General features: G+C 33.1%; 1 protein-coding gene across 7 annotated transcripts in view; it reads left to right on the forward strand.

Moving 5' to 3' along the window:
• The window catches only part of LOC141499990 (zinc finger protein 236-like), a 150,715-nt gene that overhangs the window by 62,690 nt on the left and 64,547 nt on the right, over positions 1-23,478 (forward strand). For 6 of the 7 annotated variants that reach the window (XM_074202823.1, XM_074202822.1, XM_074202824.1 and 3 more), the window contains exons 14-18: positions 2,515-2,663; positions 9,276-9,379; positions 12,190-12,341; positions 14,884-15,093; positions 22,575-22,857. In XM_074202823.1, the coding sequence (XP_074058924.1) occupies positions 2,515-2,663; positions 9,276-9,379; positions 12,190-12,341; positions 14,884-15,093; positions 22,575-22,857 (898 nt within the window). The remainder of the gene's footprint in view (positions 1-2,514; positions 2,664-9,275; positions 9,380-12,189; positions 12,342-14,883; positions 15,094-22,574; positions 22,858-23,478) is intronic. The other variant, XM_074202825.1, reaches the window with a different exon arrangement.

Raw genomic sequence — 23,478 nt, forward strand, 5'->3', positions numbered from 1 at the left:
TTTCATTTATTTTCCTTCATTTGATCCTCATGTTTATTCCCTTCTTGAGATTCTGCTCTTTTAGCAAAGTGTGATTTCATTAAGGTCAAATCAAATGTTTTTGTATTCTAGGTCTATAGATTTAGAACTGAAAGAAACATTAGAAATTAATCTAGCCATGTTATTTTATAGCTGAGAAAAATGAATTCTAGATAAATATCAAATAGATGGTAAGAGGCATGGTTGGAATTTGAACCCTAGTGTCATAACTTCAAATTCATTGTTCTTTACACTGTATCACATTTTGTTCTTACTTTCTTTATGGAATTTGACAATTAGTATGCCACAACTGATTTTGGTCATTCCCATTTTATTGGATATTTCATTTCCTTGATTTTTTCCCCTTTTCTGGGAGTGTGGGAGAGTGTAATGATAATGTTTCAGGGAACATCTTGGGAGCATAAATTTTTTTGAAATAACCTGTACACTTTCATGGTATTTTCTTAGCATGGAATTACTGGATAGAAAGATAAACTTATTTTCTTAATCATTTACTACATATGATGTCTTCCAAAGTGATTCTACCAGTTACATCACGATCCAGTTTCTCCACAATCCTACCACTGCTGATTTTAATTATTTTCACCAACTTGGTGTGTGGGAAGGTTCTGTCTGACAATTGTTTTAATTTATATTTCTTTAGTTATTATTGAAGATAAGAATTCTTATATACCTTTAAAATTTGTATTTCTTCTCCTGAAAATTGTCTATTCATTTCCTTTGATCATCAATCTATTGTGAATTAGGAGTTAACACTGACTTTTTAACTGTTCCTTAAGTATTAATGATGTATCTTTTGCCATATTTTCCTTAACATTATTTTTCTTTTAATTATTTCTTTAGATTCTCAAATCTTTTTATTTTAACATTGATCTTGATATCTCAGTCTATTCCTTAGAATTGTTGAAATTAAAAAAAATTATTTATTTTAGGTTATGGGGTTAAGTGACTTGCCCAAGGTCACACAGCTAGGCAATTATTAAGTAATCAAGGCCAGATTTGAACTTAGTTCCTCTTGACTCCAGGGTCAGTGCTCCGGTCAGTGCTCCATCCATTGCGCCATCTAGTTGCCCTTAATTGTTGAAATTTTTAAAAAGTATCCTTTCTAGCAATGAGATAAATATTTCATTCCATTAAAAAATTTTGTAGAAATTTTAAAAAAATATCTATGATACTATCATGTGGAATTTAAGGTATGACATTGTAGGTCCAAACTCCTTTCCAATTAGATTGACAAGCAATTTTTCTATTTTTAGGTCAAATGAAATATCATTTCTTCAATTTTTATTTGTAAAGATTTGTCAAGTGTAATAGTTTCTGCATATTTACATTTATATATAACTTTTATTTTATTGATCTAGTTCTCTATTTTTTACATATTTACATTTATATATAACTATTTTATTTTATTGATCTAGTTCTCTATTTTTTGCTTAGCACTAGACAGCTTTTATAATGATCACTTTGTAATGTTAAATCCAAGTCTGTAAGACTCTCATCATCAGTTTGTCTTTAGTTTACCATCTTCTTGTTTCCATCCCAGGGTATCTTCTACTTCATTAACTCTTTTATTTTATCTATAATTATCTCCCTCACTCTAGAAGGTGGCTTCATTTATGAACCTTGATTCTTATTTTTGAGTCACTGATTCCTTATAGGCTCCTTTGTCCTTAGTTTCTCTTTGCTGTCTTCTAATGCATCAACATCCCAGTGAAAATCCATTAACCACAAATTGAGGGGTTTCTCTGATGGCACACAATATCAGGACCCCTAACTTTTATTCTCTTCTTTATAAAGTGTCTTGTTCCCTTCAAGTGCTAGCAAGTTCCCCATGGTTCCCTAATGTTTTGTTCTTCATTCTCGAAGAAGACCATGACATCAGGGAGGTGATGGCATGACAAGCACATGGATTGGACTTGAGTGAAGGAGTGCTGTGCTAAGTCACCAGCCTCACTTTCTCCTTCAGAGCCATCTGGGTCCAGTGACCAGCTGTGGATCAGAATGACTGGAGATGGCCCTGGATGAGAGGCAATCAGGGTTAAGTGACCTGCCCAAGGTTACACAGCTTGTAAGTGTCAGAGGCTGGATTCAAACTCCAGTCCTCCTGAGTCTAAGGCCAGTGCTCTATCCCATTGCATCATCTAGCTATCAGTGGTTCCCTATTTTAATATTAGAGATCTGTAAAATGTAGATTTTTGAGTTTATACGATCCACATTTTGTAGCATAGAAACATTACATTTTTTATTGTTTATATAAAACTATCTCCTGCAATAGTGTTTCCTCTAGATTAATATCTTATTCTAAGACCAATTTAGAAATGTAGATGGTTTATCTTTTAAAAACTCTTAAAATAGCATATATATATATATATATTTATATGATATATATTTTAAAAAGATAAGCATTATTTTGTACATCTAGAAACTGAGGACTGGGGAGATTATTTGCACCACCTCTTTTTTAATTTGTTACAGGTTTTGCTGTGACTGATACGTATAATCAGAATCAATTTCCACCTGTCCAGCAACTGCAAGATTCCAGCACACTAGAATCTCAGGCTCTTTCAACCAGTTTCCATCAACAGAACCTGCTTCAAGTTCCTAATGCAGACACTATTAATGTAGTGAGTATTTATTGAAAAATAACTTATGACTAATAAAAGAAATTAATTTTTTCTTCTATATATTCTAGATTATTTTCCCCCCAAATTTTGGTTGAGTCAGACAAGGCCAAAGAAAAATAATTAAAGAAACAGAGAAAACTTACTGCTAAAAACCTGATTGTATCACTTGTGAAATTTTTGAAATGTTTACGTTATAAAGGTGTTTTTGTTTATCTTAAATTTGTAAAAATCATTTGGATTTTCTCCTAAATATGTCAATACCTTGATATTGCAATCACTTCTTGATTTTAAACTAGGTCTGGCAACCTTTTAATGGGTCATAGATCTAGGCCTGGAAAGGACCTCAGTACTAATCAAATCCAAGCATGAAGTAATAAGAGTCTGGAGTAAGTGACCTCTCAGGAATCACACTGTATGTAAAATTCTGTCATAGGATTTGAACACTGACCTTTCTAATTTCCAAGGCATGGGGCGACTAGGTGGAGCAGTGGATAGAGCACTGGCCCTGAGGAAGACCTGAGTTCAAATCTGGCCTCAGACACTTACTAATTACCTTAACTGTGTGGCCTTGGGCAAGCCACTTAACCCCATTTTCCTTGCAAAATTCTGAAAAAAAAGAAAAAAAATCTAATTTCCAAGGCAAAATGTTTTATCTGTCTTATGCTATATATTATGTTATCTAGGCAAAAAACTCCAGAAATAAATCTTGCTTTCAGTAATTGTTCTAAAGACAGTATCATAGAATTAGAAAGAAAAACATATTGAAGAAATAAGCTTGTTAGTATTTTTTGTGTAACTTCTGTAGAGGATGAGTTCTTTGGTTTATTTTCCCTTGGAACCTTGGAGGGATTTCAATGCTCAGTATATGTGATATCATCTGTTTTAAGTTAAATTTATTTTTTTATGTTGTGGTAAGATGCACAATATAAGAATAAAAATTTGAAGATGTGTGTATGTATGTATGTATCTATCTAAATACATATGTATATATTCACACTTGTGGAAATAACAAATAATGAAGTTGTAATAGATGCCTTAGCACCCAAGATTTAATTTGTGCTCATGCACAGTAAACATTGATTGATTAATCACCTAAAAATAATAGATTTGGTATATATATATATATATATATATATATATATATATATATATATCACAAAATTTGTAGTGAAACTATTTTCTTTAGTTAAGGAAGAGACAGATTATAGATAGATTATAGCCCTTGAATATGACTTATCTGTCTTCATCATGTTGACCTTCTTAGCTCTTATTCTGAATTTGGAATTTTTCAGGGATGTCCTATGTTGCTGAACATTTCTATCAATCTTGGACAAAAGAACTGTGAAAATCTGTCACATTTTCAAATACAGAATTAGGAAGGATGACTAATTTACTGGATGACTGAACCCAAAACATTTTTGATATCTAGGACATTGGGCTGAATCAGATAAATGAAATGGGAATAAATCTTATACTAGGGTTCAGAGACCCTGACTTTACAAGTACAAGGTGAAAGAGACATGATTTGTCTGAAAAAGATGTAGGGACTTATATGATCTTCAAGTTCAAATGTATAGGATGACAATCTGAAAATAGATGTCATCCTGGCCTCATTAAAAGAAGCATATTCTGGGGTGGATAGGTGGCACAGTGGATAAAGCACCGACCCTAGAGTTAGGAGTACCTGGGTTCAAATCCGGTCTCAGACACTTAATAATTATCTAGCTGTGTGGCCTTGGGCAAGCCACTTAACCCCATTTACTTTGCAGAAAAAAGAACCCCTGTTAAAAAAAAAAAGAAGCATATTCTGCTCTATAATGAGATAGTAGTCGTACTATAATTTATCCTATTATATTCAAAACATTGACTGCCAGTGTTGAGAAAGTACATTGATAAAAAAATTTCTAGAGAAGGATGAATGGAGTGGTGAAGAGTTTTTATTTAAGGATATATAAGATTGTTTGAAGGAACTGGGTAAAGCCTGAAGAAGAGAAGCTGGTAGACATGAGAGCTTTTTTCAGATGTTTGGTGATTAGCATCTGAAAAAATCAATAAGATTTCTTCTTTTTGGATACAGAGAAAAGAAATAAAGCAATGAGTAAGAGTAAGAATTAAATCATTTTTGATTGATGCAAAAAAAATTCTTAACAAGCTATCTGAAAGCAAATGAATCATATCAGGCCTGCCTTAATGTAACTCTTTGAGAATAACATCATGTCTACTTTATATCAGGCAAGCCAGGTGATGTAGGCTATTTGGATCTGTAGTCAGGAAGACTCATTGTCTGAATTGAAATCCATTTTGAACCATTTATTAGCTGAGTGACCCCGAGCAAGCCTCCTAAGCCTGATGGCCTCCGTTTCTTCATTTGTAAAATGAGCTGGAGAGGGAAATGGCAAACCATTCCAGTGTCTTTGCCAAGAAAACCCCAAATGGGTTCACAAAGACTTGGACCTGACTGAAACATGACTTAACATTAACAAGTACTTTTATATCTCCCTGTGCTCAGAATAGTACTTTTACCATAAATGTTTAATGAATCTTTTGACATACAGTTCTTTTTGAGGTGAAGTCCATGAAAGAAAAGATTATTTCCAGGTGGTGACACCCTGGAAGAAAAGAGAACTGAAAAGAGTATTTAGATAAAAATCAAAGAAGTAAAAAGGGAAGCCAAATAATTATTTTAAATTTCAAGTCACCTTCACAGAACAAAGAAGTAAATTGGAAGTTCAGGAAACAGAATGCAAATGGGCGTAGGCTAGTAATGATGGGGACATCTTTAGTTATCTTGATACCTGCTGGATCTCTTTCTGTCAGAAGCACAGCAGCTTATAATTTATTGTACTGTGTTATTGATAAGTGATGCTTTTATTCTTTAAAGGTAGAGGAACTAAAAAGGGGAAATTCTCTTCTGTAATTGATATTCATCAATAAAGAGAAACTAGTTTTTAGGATAGAAATATTGGGAATCTTAGTTGAAATTGAACTTGTCATCTTAGATTTTGCAATAAAGGAGAAAAAAAATTCCTGCCATAGTCTAATACTCACCCTTGAATTATGGAGGATGGATTTCAGAGTATTAAGAGAAAGGATAGGCATAATTCCACAGCCTGAATTTCTACAAGGAAAATCAGCTTACGAGGGAGAAAACTCTTGACAAGTAAATTCTGAAGACAGAGAAACATTTTCAAAGATGAAGAAAAAAGGAAAATTGTACAGAATGCCTTATATAAAGGGAAGTCATGACTCAACTGATTTTTTTAAGAATATATGTTCAGAAAAAGAGAGCAAGGGTAGGTACATAACTGAATGAATTAGATAGTATGACTTGTTTCCAAAGGAATATTAGGGGTTCCTCCAGAGATAGTGCTAAACTTTTAATAGAATTTATCACCAGACATATTATCATTGGCTGCCCTTTAGTACCACTACTAACAAAATAAGATTTTACAAAATGCTAGATAATAGAATTATCCACCTTTAAACAGATAAAATGAGAAAATTAACAGAAATCAGTATCTATTATGTTCTGAGACAGACTTTTGTGTGTCTTTTTACAATAAGGATTACAGCAGAGTTGGCAATTTTTCTAACATGATCAGTAGTAGAATTATGATTTCCTTTTTTGAGGAACAGAAAATTCTGAATGTATTTAAGACACAAGTACAGAGGCAAAAAAAGGATGTGATATTGTAGAATATTAAAAGGAAAATAAAAAGAACAATGAGTACTAAAGCTAAGTTGAAGGGTGAGGGAGGGAGTGCAGGGAAGGATATACTTGGCCTGATAACTTCTTCATCCATCATATTTCCCACATTTTCTTTCCTAACCTATTTCTATCTCAAGTTTTGTAAAGATTAGTATCTAGTAAAAGATAGTAGTGATCACAAAAAGCTAACCCACCATAAAATTTACCTAATTAACTTTATTTCCTTTTTGAGCATCATTTACTAAACTGATAGATTAGAGAGATTTTACAGCTATGATGTACCTTCATTTTAGGAAAGAATTTCATAAAATATCTGTGCTAATTCTTTGGAAAAGTTGAAGAAATAAGGTTAGGTGATAGTATATTCAATGACTAGTTCTTAAAAATAGGTGAATAATTTAATATCCACTTTAAAGGTCTCCAGTGACATTTCCCCCTGGCAAACTTATCACAAATGGCACTAAACTGGAAGAGCCACCTCACTCTGTAACAGTCAGGATCTAAAAAGAACTTGATGGACTAGAATGTTGGACTGCTCTACTAAGATGAAATTTAGTAGGGCTAAATGTAAAGTCTTAAAACCTGGGTACCTAAAAAAATTGATAGTAAAATATAAATGGCATATCTGAATGGTTACAGATACAGATACAAAAGTATCTGAAAATTTTAGAGGACTAAAAACTCATATAAGTCACACATTCTCGGCAGTCAAGAGGAGAGTTTAAGAGGCTCAAGTTGGCTTTTGACCCAGGATTTGCACTCAAATACAGGATTTTCCACACTATATTAAGCTTACACTTGAAATAAGCCTTTAATATCTGTTCTTTCTCTCCTCAGTCATATTCCAAAAAAGATAAGGGGTAAAAAAAAACAACAACAACAACTCAAAACCCTTTCCTTTTGCTAGAAAAGTTTTCAGGAAATTATATTTGAGTTGGGATGTGAAGGATGGGTAGAGTTTTAAGAGGCAGGAACAAGAATAGGTATGGGAGTGGTTTGAGACATTCTAGGGATGGAGAATTATTAGCAAAGATAAAGTTTGGAATGTGTTCCTAGAAAGCAAATTTTAATCTAATTGAATTGTACTTGAAATAGAGAAGTGTTAGATAAAGGTAGAGAGTAAGGCTGTAATCAGATTTAAATAGCCTTAGGCTTAACTAAGGAGTTGGGATTTTGTTCCTTTTAGGGGGAATCATGGAATATCTTGAGTAAAAGCTTAAAGTAATCATATTTAGATAAAGAAGATTAATCTGGAAGCATATAAAGAAGTACATTTGAATGCAAGCAAAATCAGGAATAGGTAGACTAAAAGCTATTGAAATAGTTTTAGTTTTAGGTAATAAAAAATCTGGATTAAGATATCATTAGTGGTAATAGAAGACTCAGAATGAGGAGTTTTGCATAATTTGGAAATTGACTATATGTGTGTGTGTGTGTGTGTGTATATACATACATACATATACATATATATATATATATATATATATATATATATATATATATATATGGAATTGATGCAAACTTTTTCAGAATGTGGAAATTTAAGTCTGGAGTTCTTAATCTGCTGGGGATTCTAAACTGGGGAAGTCTGTAGAGCTTCTTAAATAGAAGTTAAGAAAGAAAATGTTTAACCTTGTCATTCTCATACTCTCATTAAAAAAGTAGAAGAGGGTAAATTTGGAGGAGGGGGAAATGGAGGAGAGGAAAGCCAAGTAGCATGAATAGATCAGGGAGGCTTTGGAGAGGTAGAAAGAAACAAGACACTTTGGAGTCAAAGGTTTATAAAAAAAAAAAAAGGAAGATGGTAATGCTAGTAAATAGGCCCTGGGCAGATATGAAGGATTTGAACTGAAAAAAGGTATCTGGATTTGGTTGTTAAATCTACTGATGACTTCTGAGACATTAATTTTAATAGAGTGGTAGAATGATGCTATTTCAAAAGAGTGAGTGAAGAATTAGAGTACAGGCAATGAATATAAACTTTGTCAATAAAGTTTGTCAATGAAGAGTAGGAATGAAATGTGATAAGAAGTGGATAGGTGGTTTTGTTACATTTTGTTTTATGATAGGGAAGACTTGAGCATATTTTGTAGGTAGGTAGGAGCCAGTGTTAAAAGAGGTGGATATATTTGCTTTAGCAAGAACTGTAGATAATCATTCATTTGAGACAGAAGGAAAAAGAAAGGTCAAATCAGAGTTCTAAAGTTTGGAGGGTGAGAAGGAAATTTAGAATGCACAAGTCAGATGTGTTTAGTCTTCTTAATAAAATTAAGTATTAGATTATACACTATAATGAGGTACAGATTTGAACAATCTGAGCTTGATAAAATAAAAGATTTGAAGTGGTTACTGTGAGAAATGCATTCCAAGTTGCAAATAACTTTTTTTCTTTTTTGGTGGGGAGGGGTATGCAACCTGTTTGTAAGTTGTATACTGCCAGCTCAAATTGCCATTTTATGGAGTTTTCTAAAATAATTCTGGGGTTTTTTTGCTTTTGTTCTAGGATATGACACAGATCTCAAGACACCGGGCTTGTGTCTCTTGAATTTCTTCTCTTCAGTTCTTATGGGAGCCAAGAAAATATTAAAAATCAGTCTTATCTAGCATAGGCACAATACAGCTTGAGGCATATAAGAGGAATAATCTTAATATTAAAATTGTATGGCTTCATAGATTCATTTACATGTTTTTAGGTGTTTTAATTTTCCTTCAAAGGCTCCTAAGTTTAAAACTTGAAAACCTCTCTAAGTATCTTAACCTTTCATATCTGAGAAAATTTAGATCCAGTGGTATTAAATAACTCACCCTGGGGGCATTCAAATAGTAAATATTATACTGGTAGTTAAGTGACTTGTTTTTTTTTTTATTTTGTCTCACGATAATCTGAATCTTTTTAATTTTAGACAACTCGTTTGATTCAAGAACATTCACAAGAAGAACTGGAACTACAAACTCAGCGACCCCAGTTTCTTGAGGAGAGTGAGGATCAAATTCGACGGGCCTACAGGTATACCTATAGCTATTTTCTCTACTCAAATAATTGTTTAATTGGGATGTGTTTGGAGACAAAATATATTGTGTCTTTTTCTGAGGATCCAGTTATTCACAGCAATGTGTGTGCCTGTGTGAGTGAGAGAGATACTTAAAATTAAATCCCCTTACATCAGACATACAAATAGAGACACAGACACATACATAGATAGGTACAGACACACAGAGACAGAGACACAGACACACATACAGATACACACACTCTCTTCTCTCCTCTCTCTCTCTCTCTCTCTCTCTCTCTCTCTCTCTCTCTCTCTCCAGTCTGGTCTTGAAGACAATGACAAGCTTCCCTCTTCTTACTGACATCGGTTCTGAAAAGTTGGAAAGCCTGTCACCAGTAGGTTGGCCATGAGCAACAAAGTTGGATATGAAGGAGGAAGGAAGGGACTAAGAGTTTTCTGTAGAACCTAGTCTTGCTGTATACTATGCTGAGCACTTTTTAAAAAACAGGTATTATTTTATTCGATTCTCATAGTCCTCTTGTGAGGCAGGTGTTATTGCCCCCATTTTACATTTGAGGAAACTGAGGCAATCAGGTTAAGTGACTTAACAAGGATCACACAGCTTGGAACTGGATTTTAATTCAAGTTTTCCTGATCTGATTGTGTGTGTGTGTGTGTGTGTGTGTGTGTGTCTGTCAGTCAAGGTGGAGGTGGAGGAGGGGGAGCACATATATTTAGATATCTGTAGATGTGGTGAGATGATGAAATATGTGACCTTCAAAAATTTATAATTTATAATTATTTGACCAGACCTATAATTTCCTTTCCTCTTCCCGTCCTTTTTCTTTTCCCTCCTGGGTGGTGTAGTGGAGAACTTGCTAGTCAGTATGACCTGAATTCAAGTCCAAACTCAGAAGCTTACTAGTTGGATGACTCTGGCATTTATTTGTTGTCTACTTTAGTTTGCCCATCTATAAAATGAGAATATAATAATACCTGTTTCCCATGGCTGTTGTGAGGATCAAATGAGATATTTATTTGTTTTATATTTTAATAAGGTACTTTACAAACCTTCAAGTGCTATAGAAATGCTAGTTGATATGGTGGTGATGATGATGACGATGATGATGATGATGACTGGGTCTACCTATCTTGCTCAGGCTGGACATGTAAGGACTACTAGCAGAATTGTCTCACTCTGATCAGTATGAAAGATACACCCGCTCCATTTCCAATCTAGATTGTTTCACTTTTCTTTTGGCAATCTAATGACCCCCAACTACCAGGGGCTCACCATATTAATGACTAGCTTATTTTGGTCATTCAGCCTAATTTAGCTCAGAACTCTGACTCAGATATGTAATTTCATTGTTGTAATGAAGAAACCTTTTCTAACAAGAATACTTCTCAGAAATTTAGGCTCAGAAAAATTGCCTGGGAAACAATAAATTGTAACTCATGTGTGTGTGTGTGTGTATACATCCATCTATCCATGTATGTATACACACACATACATAGATATATACACACATATATGTACATATGTACATAGCTTTCTACACACACATACACACAGAGGTATATGCATTTTATACATGTATATGAAATTTATGTAGATACGAAAAATGGCATTCTATTGTGTTTTCTATAACATTGCCTAACCAAGGTCATGTCATTAGTATATTTTAGTCAAACATACATAGTTGTTGACTAACCACAGAGTGGTTGTCAGGTGGTCATCAGTAAAATGAGAGGGTACTTCAGCCTTACAGGTATAATTAATTGTACTGAGAACCAGGAAATTTGCTGTTATGATGTTGAGTACTATTTGTATATAAACACTATTCCTTTGGAAATGACTGTTTTCCATAATGTTGCTTTGCCTAATGTTATATTTTCTTAGAATTTATTAAACTGAATTCATCAGGGTAAGTTCCCTGTTGTTTTAGATTGATCTGTGCTTAATATAGTTTTTCATACTAAATAAACATTACTTTGAATATTAGGAGTATTATATTTGTGTATCTCTGTTATGAGCTTCAGTAAGGTACAGATAACATTTTGGTTAATAGATAATGATACAATATCCCATTGAAATTTAGAGCTGCATGAAAATAGTATTATATAATGACCATTAAGTAGAGTCTATTTTTATTTTTGTCTCTAGGTTCACATTTAAAAAACACTTGAATATATAATAAAATTATTAAATTAAAATATGTAATAATTGTAACTTATAAATAATTGTAAAATTTTAAAGTAATAATAAAATGCTTATTAAAACTTTAAAAACTCAACACATCAAATTGTGTTTTTTAAAAAAGCTTCAATTTTGTTAACTGTTTTATATTGCATTATTAATCAGTAATCTGTAAAACCAAGCTATCGTAATCATTAGAAAGCAGCGTTTATTGTTATGCAAAATATTATGTCCCTGAGGCAATATAATATTCTAAAGTTACTTGTGAATCTTTTTTATGACAAAGCATTTTATTTTATATGATCCAGGAATGTGGCATTCTGGTTAGTAAGGTATTGTTATTTGCAGTATACAAGATTAAACTATATTAAACATGACTTGATATAAACTATAATAGTAATCATGATTGCTAATTATATGTATATGTTAGAATTTTCTTGAAACTTTCATATATTTCTAACTTTAATAATAGGTTTTTAAGATTTAAATTTCATTTTCATTAAATTTCATTTTTTTAAATAAAATTTCATTTTATAAAATGTGGTAGTGTAGTATTTTTTTCACATTGCTCGTTTTAGTTTCATAAGCCTGGACAAGTATCAGTTCTTTATCTTTTCATTATAGATGTGAATATTGCAATAAAGGTTTTAAGAAATCCAGTCACTTAAAACAACACGTTCGATCACATACTGGTGAGAAGCCCTATAAATGCAAGCTCTGTGGACGTGGATTTGTTTCCTCAGGTGTTCTCAAGTCCCATGAAAAGACACATACAGGTAATGAAGTCTGATTTTTATTTGGAGTTGACTGTTATTATCATATTTTCTTCTTATACATCAAGCACATTCCTTTTTTTTCCTCTTACTTTTTGCTATTATAGCTTAATATATTGTTGCTTGGCATGTACTTTATATTTTATGTTTATTTGCTTCTCTATACTTAATAAATTATAACTTTTAAATATTGAAAAAATAATATTATAGAAAATAATTCTTTTAAATCTTTTAATCTGCTAGCTTTTACATTTCGTGATATGCAAAACCCAATTCTGTAGAGAATTATAGAGCAAAATTTAATGTCAGCCTGTTACTTGAGGCAGACCCAGTCTTTGACTGTCCCTCAGACAAGGGAATTGCTACAGCATGGATTATGAAGACTTCATTTAGTAAGAGTGAAGCTCTGAGTATGTTGGCAATTCAGACTTCCAATAGGCTTGTATACTTGAGAATATGAAAAGAACACAGTGAAATTAGAACATTTTCTTATCCTGTCTTCTCCTAACCTCTTCTGTGATCTTAGGTATACCACTTACCTCTTTACTTTTTCATCTGTGAATTAAAGGGTTTTGATATAAGTCATTTATTTGATCCTTTTCAACTCCATAAATATTTTGCATTTTAATGAGTTCTTACACATACAGCAACTCTGTGAGATGATGATGATGATGATGATGTTTGTGTTTGTCCATCATTCTCAAAGAGGATCATCACATCAGGGAACTGATGCCATGACAAGCATGTGAATCAAATTTGAGTGAGAGGAACTGTGCTAGGTCACCAGCCTCACTTTCTCTTCCAGAGCCATCTGGATCCAGTGACCAGATATGAATCAAGATGATTAGAGATGGGTCTGGAGGCAATTAGAATTCAGTGACTTGCCCAAAGTCATAGAGCCAGTAAGTGGCAAGTGTCTGAGGCCAGATCTGAACTCTTGTCCCCCTGACTCCAAGGTCAGTGCTCTATCCACTCGCCACCAAGCTGTCCTACCTCTGTGAGGTCAGATAGCAGATATCAGAACCTTTTTTTTTCCTAGAAGAAACTAATCTGGAGACACTAAATTACTTAACCAAGTTTGCCTAGTCTAGTGAGTAAAAAAGAGGCTTAAAAGCACAGAGTTTTTCCCCATTAAATATTTCTACTTATCATTTTAAAACATTCTGGACCTCCAGCAATATTGATCTGATATTGCCAAGGCAACTGCAGGCTGGACTTGAAATTCAATAAATCTAGAAGCTTTTTAGGTGTGAGTTAATTAAATGTCTGACCAAATATAACCCAAGAATGATGTTGTAAAGTATTTTATTTTATAAATTAGTGTAATATGTCCTTCAATTTCGAAGAAAACCATGATATCATATGATGCTATGACAAGCTCATGGATTGTGTGAGTGAGAGGGTCTTATGTTAAGTCACCAGTCTCACTTTCTCCTCCAGAACTACCTGGGACCAGTGGCTGGGTATGAATTAGGATAACTGGAGATGATCCTGGATACAAGGCAATCAGGGTTAAGTGACTTGCCCAAGGTCACACAGTAAGAGTCAAGTGTCTGAGGTGGGATTTGAACTCCTATCCTCCTGACTCCAAGTCTATTATTCTATCCACTGTACCACCTAGCTGCCCTAGAAAATTTTTAATTTAAAAGACAGTAAATAGAGTGTGAAGCTTGGAGTCAGGAAATCTGAGTTTAAATTCAACCTTAGATGCAGTAGCAGTGGGTGACCCTGGGTAAGTAACTGAAGCTCTGCCTGTTTTAATTCAACTGTAAAAGGGGGATAATAATAGTATCTACATTCTGGGGTTGTTGCAAAATGATCAGATAATATAATATATATAATATAATAATATAATAAAAGTATTCAACCTGTTGCTATATGGATAACTTGTTCCTTTCCCTTATTGAACTGTAAACCATTGCTTTGACCCACATGAAATGTGCTTATGTGAGCAGTTTATGAAAATGTTCCTTTCTGAAATATAGACATTAAATGGATAAGATATACACAATTAATCAAATTAGGGAATTTGAGGAAGAATTGCATCCTTTAAAGCTTAAAAGAGCCATATTTTAGTGCAGATAAAAGAAGTGCAACTCTATATAGTTGCATGGGTATTCCATGAGTAAATTTTTGAATGCATTATCGTCAAGAGATTGTCTAGATGGAAAATACAGTTTAAAATTGTTTTTAATGAAATTTTAATTAAAGTGCAACATAAATGTAATAGTACTGAGGAAAACTTAAGCTATTTGAGAGGTTTATTAACCTTGGATGTTGCTGTTCTGTCTATATCCCTTGGTACCTCTGTCAGTTATAGAATTATTGGAGTAGATAATACAAAGAATCTGATCTCTCAGTGGAATACTTATGTTTTTAAGACAACTCATTTCCTAGAAAAAAAAATGTAAGTAAAGCAACCAACCAATTTTTTTTTTTTTTTTTTTTACTAATTTTTGTTTAGGAAGAGAATTGTGACTTTTAAACCTCCTGTGGTCTTTTCAGAGTAGCTGCATTGGTTTTGATAATATTGTTTTTGTTGCAGGCGTAAAAGCATTCAGCTGTAATATTTGTAATGCATCCTTCACTACTAATGGGAGTCTCACGAGACATATGGCAACTCACATGAGTATGAAGCCTTATAAGTGTCCCTTTTGTGAAGAGAGTTTTCGAACAACAGTTCACTGCAAAAAACATATGAAGAAGCATCAGACTGTCTCTTCTCCAGTAGCGAGTGCTGGAGAGGGAGGAGGAGGTGGTGAATTTTTTTCTAATTATAAAAATCTACTCATTTCTATATTGCTAGATTTTAACTGTTAACTGCTAATGTACTGTTAAAAATAAAACAAAAACATGCTGAAAATGTAAACTATTGTTTACATTTTTTTTTGAGTTACAGCCATGTTTTTGGGGAGGTTTTTTTTTTTGCGTGTGTTTTTGTCATTTAGATACAATTAAGTGGTACAGTGGATAGGCAATGTGAATCTTGAAGTCAGGAAGACCCGAATCTTTAACTCATACATCTGTTGACTAAATGACTCTGGAAAAAGTCTCTTAAACCTGTTTCATAGTTTCACATATGTAGCATAGGAATAAAATATTGGGGATAAAAATGGATAATAGTAGCAACTTGAGTCTTGTGAGGATCATGGGTTAAAGTGCTCTAAAAAACTATCCACTACTGGTATTATTTATTAATGAAGTCATAGAGATAGTAAAACTTTGAAAATGATTACCAAAGTAAAGCAGAGAAATGACATTGCCTTTCTATATTAAAAAGGACTTAACCTACACTCCATTGCATTTTTTTAACTTTTTTGTGGGTAGGAGAAGAAAAGGGACTTTTAGAATAAACTTGTTGAAGGTAAGGTTTAAAAAAGATTCTTTGTATTTCTATCACCCAGCTTATACTGGATACTTAGAAGATTAGAGTTCAAAAGAACCTCTGATGACACCTTTTAAATTATGACAATGCTTGCCATCATTTCTCATTCCATAAGTGCTCTGAGCTTTGAACCTACTATGAGCTATAGAGCTTAATTGTTTTCTCAACAATTACATTTTTTCCTTCTTGACCCAAAGATGCATTGAGTTTCTTAAAGGGATACCTGTTAGGCTTTTCCTAGCTTTTCATTGTGTACTTTTTCTTCCTCTGTACTATCTCACTTGATGATCTTGTCAGCTTTCATTGATTCAGTTATCCTCTCTGTGTTGATGATTTTCAAATTTATATATTCAGCTTTAAACTTTCAGTTATCATTGTTCATTTGTTTCAGTCATGTCTGATTGTTTGTTACTTCATATGGGGTTAGGGTTAATCCATCTAGAAAGCTAGTCCTGGTCACACAACCTATAAGTGTCTGAGACTATTTTGGAACTCAAGAAGATGAGTTTTCCTGACTCCAAGCCTAGTATGCTATCTAGTTGGCTACTAACAACCACAGTAGCTTTCTAGTGATCTCTAATATTGCATCCTCAGTAACCTGTTAGATATCTTAAACTGAATGTTATGGAGTCATTTTGGACTCAAATATAATCTAAAACTGAATTCACATAATAGTTTATTTTCTTGGGTCGCTTTGAGGTATAGAAGTAGTCGTGGTATTGCCAGTCAAGGGAGATATGCACAACCCTTTAAGAATAGTTCCAAAATGTTCTTCAGAATGGTCTTACAACTCCACTAGCAATGCATTAGTGTTCCTGTTTTCCCATATCCTCTTCAGAATATATTACTTTACTTTTCTGTTATGATAGCCAGTCTAAAAGGTATTAGGTGGTACCTCAGTGTGTTTTAATTTGTATTTCTCTAATTTTTAATGATTTAGAGCATTTTTTTTATATTACTTGATACCTTTGATTTCTTTGAAAACTGCCTTTACCAATCCTCTGACCATTTATCAGTTAGGAGTTTCTCTTATTTTTTAAATTAATTTTTATTAAAGATATTATTTGAGTTTTACAATTTTCCACCCAATCTTACTTCCCTCCTCCCCCACCCCCCACCCCACAGAAAGCAATCTGTCAGTCTTTACTTTGTTTCCATGTTGTACCTTGATCCAAATTGGGTGTGATGAGAGAGAAATCATATCCTTAAAGAAGAGAAGTCTAAGAGGTAACAAGATCAGACAAAAAGATATGTTTTTTTTCTAAATTAAAGGGAATAGTAGTTTCTCTTATTTTTAATCATTTGACTTGGTTTCTTATACAGAGTTTCTTATACAAAGTTGTCTTTACCAGACAACTTTGCTGCAAAGATTTTTTTTTCTCTGTTAACTGTTTCCTTCCTATTAATTGCACTGATTTTTGCTTATACAAAAAATTTTTTGTTTTATATAATCATTTTTATCATCTCCAATCTTCTCTATCCCTTGTTTGGTCTCTATCCTTTGACCATTTATTCTTCCTCTATCCAGGGATAAGAGGAATTTCTTCCTTGTTCGAATCATGGACCAATTTTAAGCTTAGTTTGGTAGATGGTTTGAGATGTCTGTCTATGCCTGGCTTCTGCCACTGCTTTCTAGTTTTCCTAGCAGTTTTTGTCAAGATTGGGAATTCTTTTCCTAGTCACTTGGATATTTGGGTTTATCAAACTTGCAAATGGTTGGTCAATGAAATTTTTATGTAACACCAGATTATTTTGATAAATCATTGTAGTATAGTTTGAGATCTGACTGCTAGTACCTTCATTTTTCCCCCCATTGATTCTCTTGATAATTTTGACTTTTTTTGTGCCAGATAAATTTTGTTACTATTTTTCTTAGCTCTCTAAAGTAATTCTTTGATTGCTTGATAGTTATATCACTAAATGTCAGTTTTTCAAAATTTAAAAGTAAATTAAATTCGAATAGTCATTTTTATTATGTTGGCTTGATCTCTAAAGCTCAATTAGAATTTTGTCAGTTGCTTAGATCTGTCTTTATGGTGTGAAATGTGTTTTGGTTTCGTACATTTCCTTTGTGTGTCTTGGCAAGTTTTTTATGCTTTCTATAGTTATTTTAAATGGTATTTTTGTTTTCTATGTCTTTTCTGCTAGGTTTGGTTGGTAATATATGGAGGGTTTTAGAGGTCAGCTAGGTGGCCAAGAGGATTCAGGAAGATGCATCTTCTTTTCTTCAAATCTTATTAACTGCGTGACCTGGGGCAAATCACTTAACTGTTTGCCTCAGTTTCCTTATCTATAAAATGAGCTGTTAGAAGGAAATGACAAATCATTCCCATATCTTTGCCAGAAAAGTCCCAGTCACAATCAGGTACAATTGGAAAAAATGACAGAAAGGAAAGCCAGTGTGCTTAGTATTTTAAGTTGGATGGAAAATTTGCAGTCCTTTTTAAAGGTTCACTTTGGGAGAAATTCATTTTTCTAATTAAAGCCTTCCAGTAAAGGGGAGTGAGTGGAATAGACAACTGAATAAGCTGAGAAGGTGTTGAGTATCCAAGCTGAATCAGTCACCATGATGATGAGATTTCATCAGAAAGCAATATGTTCCTGGAGTTGGGAAATGAAGTTCTTTTGAGCTGAGCCTCTTATACTTTAGTTCTGAAAAGCCAGAGTCGGTGTTTTCAGGTTCTAGGTTACTGGAGCTAATTCTGGCTTGTACTCTGCCCTGTTCAGAGTAGGCTCAAGTCTTTTTATGAGTGTTACCTTAACTTGCCACCCTTGGTTCTTTTTCTTATCTCTGGTTCACATGTACTCTTGATGGTTTTCCTGGTAAAACTATTTTTCCCAACCTCTTCTGGCTTCAGATTTATTTGCTAGTTAGTGCTGGCTTTCTTGCCCCTACTTTTCTCCTCACTTCTGCCAGCTTCCTTGTATGTCTCTATTCATCCTGGGGTCCCTGATGAGACCTCTCTACTTGTCTTCATTAATTCTAGCCTACCATTGTTTTTTCTGGGATCCTTTTAAATAGTTGCTGAGATTTATATGAAAGAAATGAAGTACTCTGATGTAACATTTCATTTGGTCTTCTTAACTGTGGAAGAATTCCCCTTTACCTTCTAAGACAAAATTTATTCTAAATGCAATTTAAGAAGTTGTTAATTAGTTTCTTCCTTACACTTGTCTCTTGGAATCCCTGGCTTCCCATAAGACCTGAGACCCAAATTCAAATGCCATCTTGTATCTTGTACAGGAGGTCTTTTCCTTATTTGTCCCAGTTGCTAGTCTTACTTAGGTATTGAGGTGACACAGAGAGTAGAGCACTGGTCCTGAATTCAGGAAGACATGAGTTCAAATTTGACATCAGATATTTACTACTTGGGTGTCCTGCGCAAGTCACTTCACCTCTATTTGGCTTAGTTCAAAATGGGGATAATAGTACCTCCCTTGCAGGTGTGTTGTCAGGATCAAGTGAGATAAATGCTTAGCACAGTGCCTGGCATATAGTAGTACTTATATAAATGCTAACTCTCAATCTGATTATTATTTTAAATAAAGTATGCCCACCTTTTATCTATACCCTTGGTACAATCACAAGTTTCATCCCTTCCACTAAGAACCAGTGTCCTCTACCAACATTGTATTCAGTTTTTATGCCTTTGCATTAAGATAGTTAATTTACCCTTCCTTGTTAACTGTACTGAACAGATTTACTTATATACTTCAGAGGGCATGGGTTTTATTGTTGCTTTCTGTTTTGGAATTATTTCCTGAAATTTCTAGATGTCATTACTACTTTTCTTCTTCCTACTTTATATCTATTTTCAGTTAAGCTTAGATCAACATAAGTAATTTTATCCCTTCTTGTTTCCTTTCCAGTATGAAGCACTTTGATGAAATTTTCAAATATGTATTTGGTAGTCCTTATAATTTATACTTCACCCTGATTTAGAATTCACTGTTTCTCAATTTGAAACTGTTATCCAGAAATATTCTTTTAATTGAAATTGATTAAATTCAGGGAATTAAACCATTCTGCATTCCAGGGTGTTACTCAGTTTACCTTTTTTTAGACCCGTTGTCCTTGAATAGTTAGCTGCTCACTCATAACCAGTAAATTTACCACTGAGATAATTTTAAAATTCATCCCATTAAAGAAAAAATTAACTTATTATTGTTATGTTTGAGATTGATACTTTGGTATAATTTTAATATTCTTATTTTTATCTCCATAGCCTAATGTGAACTGCATAACATTAAGTCCTTTGAATCCTTTTATTTACTATTCAAATTTAGGCATTTTATTGTTTTTTGTTATTATTATTAATCACAGCTTCTTTTAGTTCCTAAGTAATATAAGATGAATCATATTTATTCAGATAAGTTAACACTATCAAATCATATTAATTTCCTTAGTTTATGGAAATATTAAGTACCGAATAACTATTCTTAACAGTCTAATAAACATTCCTATAATTTAGGATGTGTTATTCTTCTCTTAGTCTATTCCATTTCAAATATCTGTAGCAATGCTTTATGAATATGTAAAAAGAGCTAATTTTATTCAGTGAGTTAGGGAATTCCCTCCACCAAGGCAAGTCAAACACATTTATGATATACTAGATAAATTCTGCTTTGTTGCTAGAGATACTTAGTGATTACATGATTTGTTTAGTAAAACTGAAATTTAAATCTGAGTATGATATTGTCAATAGTAAAGTACTTCAGAAGAATAACAAAGTATATAATTCCTGAGTTATAGTCCTCACATTTAAAAAAAATGTGTATTTTTAGTGCCAGCAATATTTTTTCTTAGTGAAAGTAAAATTTTTCCTCGTTTTCTCTATACCTTTTGAAAGATTAAGTTACCATAAAAGCAGCTCAAGAAGTTATAAACTGTTTTTCTTTTGGCACATTTCCTTTAAGTGTTCAGAAATCTTTTGCCAGTGTTTCTATTTCTTCTGATCATTGATAATATTAAAACTAATGCTTTTGGAATTTTAATACCCTGGTTTCTGGGTAACTGGCCTTTAAGAAAGCGAACTTATGAAGAAGTACTATATCAAAGCAAATATACCTCAAAAATCTATTTCAAGATATTGAAGTATTAGTTGTTAAGATACTAAAAAGAGGGAGAGGGGAAGCTAGGTGGAGCAGTGGATAGAGTACCAATCCTGGAGTCAGGGAGGATCACAGCAGTTGCTTAATAATTACCTAGTTGTGTGACCTTAGGCAAGTCACTTAAATTCATTGCCTTCCAAAAACTTAAAAAAAAAAGAAAGAGGGAGAAATTTCAAATGACTAGGAAGAAAAAAAATAACAAATGGAATTAGCTAAAGGATTAGAAAGGTGATAGGAATTGCATCTTAGTTCTAACAGCTCATATGCCCATTTTCCCCATTGCTTACAGTCTTTTTGAAAATAATGCATTAACATTAAAATACCTAGTATTAAAGGTATCTTTGATTTTTAAAAGGGAAAAAACAATTTAGGAAAACTAACCAAAATATAAAAGGAATTCTGACAAAGTATAGAGTTCACTAAAGCAATAGACCCCCAGTTATACAAAAGGGGTGTGGGGGGGGTTGTAATGCCATCCCATATTTCTTCTTTAGGATATAGCTTGGTCATACTTCAATAACATTCAGTTTTGTTCACTTTAATGTTGCTATTTTTTCCAATTATATTGTATTTTTTTTCCTGATTCTGCCAACCTAACTTTCTTTCCATTCATTTAAAATTTTGCATGCCTCTGCTTTTATTATAGTTGTTGCTTCTTACAGAACAATAATATTCCATTATACTTATTCACTAGAACTTGTTTAGTCATTTCTTAGTGAATTGTTACATATTTTGTTTGCAATTACTTGCTATTATAGGAATGTATATTTTGAATATATATTCTATATATTCATATATATGTATATATATATACACACACATACATACAGGCATTTAAATCACTGTCTTTATTATAAATTTCTTTGCAAAATTGTTGGAATAATTAATTCTTCTACAACAGGATAGTATACCTCCCCCCCCCCCACCTCCTCAAGTCCTTCATGATTATTTCCATCTTTTATCATCTTTGCCAATTTGCTTGGTGTGACTTGAAACCTCAGAGTTGTTTTGGCTTGCATTACTTAATTGCAGTGATTCAATTTTTAAATTTAAATGTCAAAAGTTAATATTCTTAGTACTATTAAATATTATTAATATGTTAATATAGCCAGCTAGAGGGTTTAGTAAATAGACCTGGAGACAAGAAGATCTATGTTCAAATCCAGACTTTGACACTTATTATGTTATCTTGGGCAAATCATTTAATCATCCTCATCTGTGAAAAAGGAAATAATAGTAGAACCTCTGGTTGTTCAGTTATTTTTCATTGTGTCTGATTCTTCAGGACCCCATTTGGATTTTTTTTTTGGCAAAGGTACTAGAGTGGTTTGTGATTTTTCTTCTCCAGCTTATTTTACAGATGAGGAAACTGAGGCAAACCAGGGCTATATGATTTGGCTAGGATCATACAGCTAGTAAATAAACATCTGACCCTGAATTTGAACTCAGAAAGATGAGTCTTCTTGACTCCAAACCTGTCACTCTATCCACTGGGCAACCTAATACCCAAGTTCCTACTTCCCAGTGTCATTAGAATAAAATGCAACAATATTTGTAGAGTGTTTTATAAAGTCTTAAAGCGTTATATAAAAGTTGACTGTAATCATCATTTTTGTTATAATTATCATGTAAAAGTATTGTTGCTGTATTTAAATCTTAGGTATTTGTTTAATACTTATAAGTTTATGAATGTTTAAAAATTGTAAAAATGATAATTCTCTTTTGTATTTTTGATTTAGTTGTGTGCATGGAAGAAGAAGATGAAAATTCTGAAAGAACTGCTCCTAGAAAATCTCGTCCAGGTGTCATTACTTTCACAGAAGAAGAAACAGCAGAACTGGCAAAAATAAGACCACGAGAAAGTGCCACAGTTTCTGAAAAAGTGCTTGTCCAGTCTGCTGCAGAGAAAGACCGAATTAGTGAAATAAAGGATAAGCAGGCTGAACTTGAAGCAGAGCCAAAATATGCCAACTGCTGTACCTATTGTCCCAAAAGCTTTAAAAAACCCAGTGACTTAGTGAGGTAAATTTTATTCAGGTTACTGTTGCATTGTTTAGAAAGCAGTAACTTTCTTCTTGGAGTCATCGTGTTGAAGGAGTTTCACTGCTTTGTACATATCACTTAAGTTAGTTTCAGAGATTTATGGCCACTTTTATTTGCCATTTATCCTAACTATCCTCTGGTCTCATTTTTGTATAACTTTAGACATCTCTTATTTAAGTTCTTTTGGAAGTTCAGCTTTGAACATTGACTTTTTGTTGATTACAAAACCTTACTAGACTTTTGAAATGATAGTCATAAGAAACCAATATTGAGCACCTGCTGTGTGCACAGTATTATGCTTAGGTACCTTGGCAGATATAATAAGAAATAAACAACATGTACTCTTTTGATCAAGGTGAAACAGTATATGACAGACAAGATAATATCTATCAGATTGTACCTATCAGACCATGATGATGATGATGATGATGGTGAAGATGATGATGAGTCTAATCACTCTGACATCTGAGCCAAGGTTAAGGGAATTGTGAATATTTATCTTGAAAAGGAGAGAACACTTAGAGGGATCATGAAAGTTATCTTTAGATATTTGGAAAACACATGTCGAAGAGGTGCTAAAATTTGTGCTGTTCCATAGCT

The sequence above is a fragment of the Macrotis lagotis genome, chromosome X (genome assembly GCF_037893015.1).
Source record: "Macrotis lagotis isolate mMagLag1 chromosome X, bilby.v1.9.chrom.fasta, whole genome shotgun sequence".
Classification (NCBI taxonomy): Eukaryota; Metazoa; Chordata; class Mammalia; order Peramelemorphia; family Peramelidae; genus Macrotis; species Macrotis lagotis.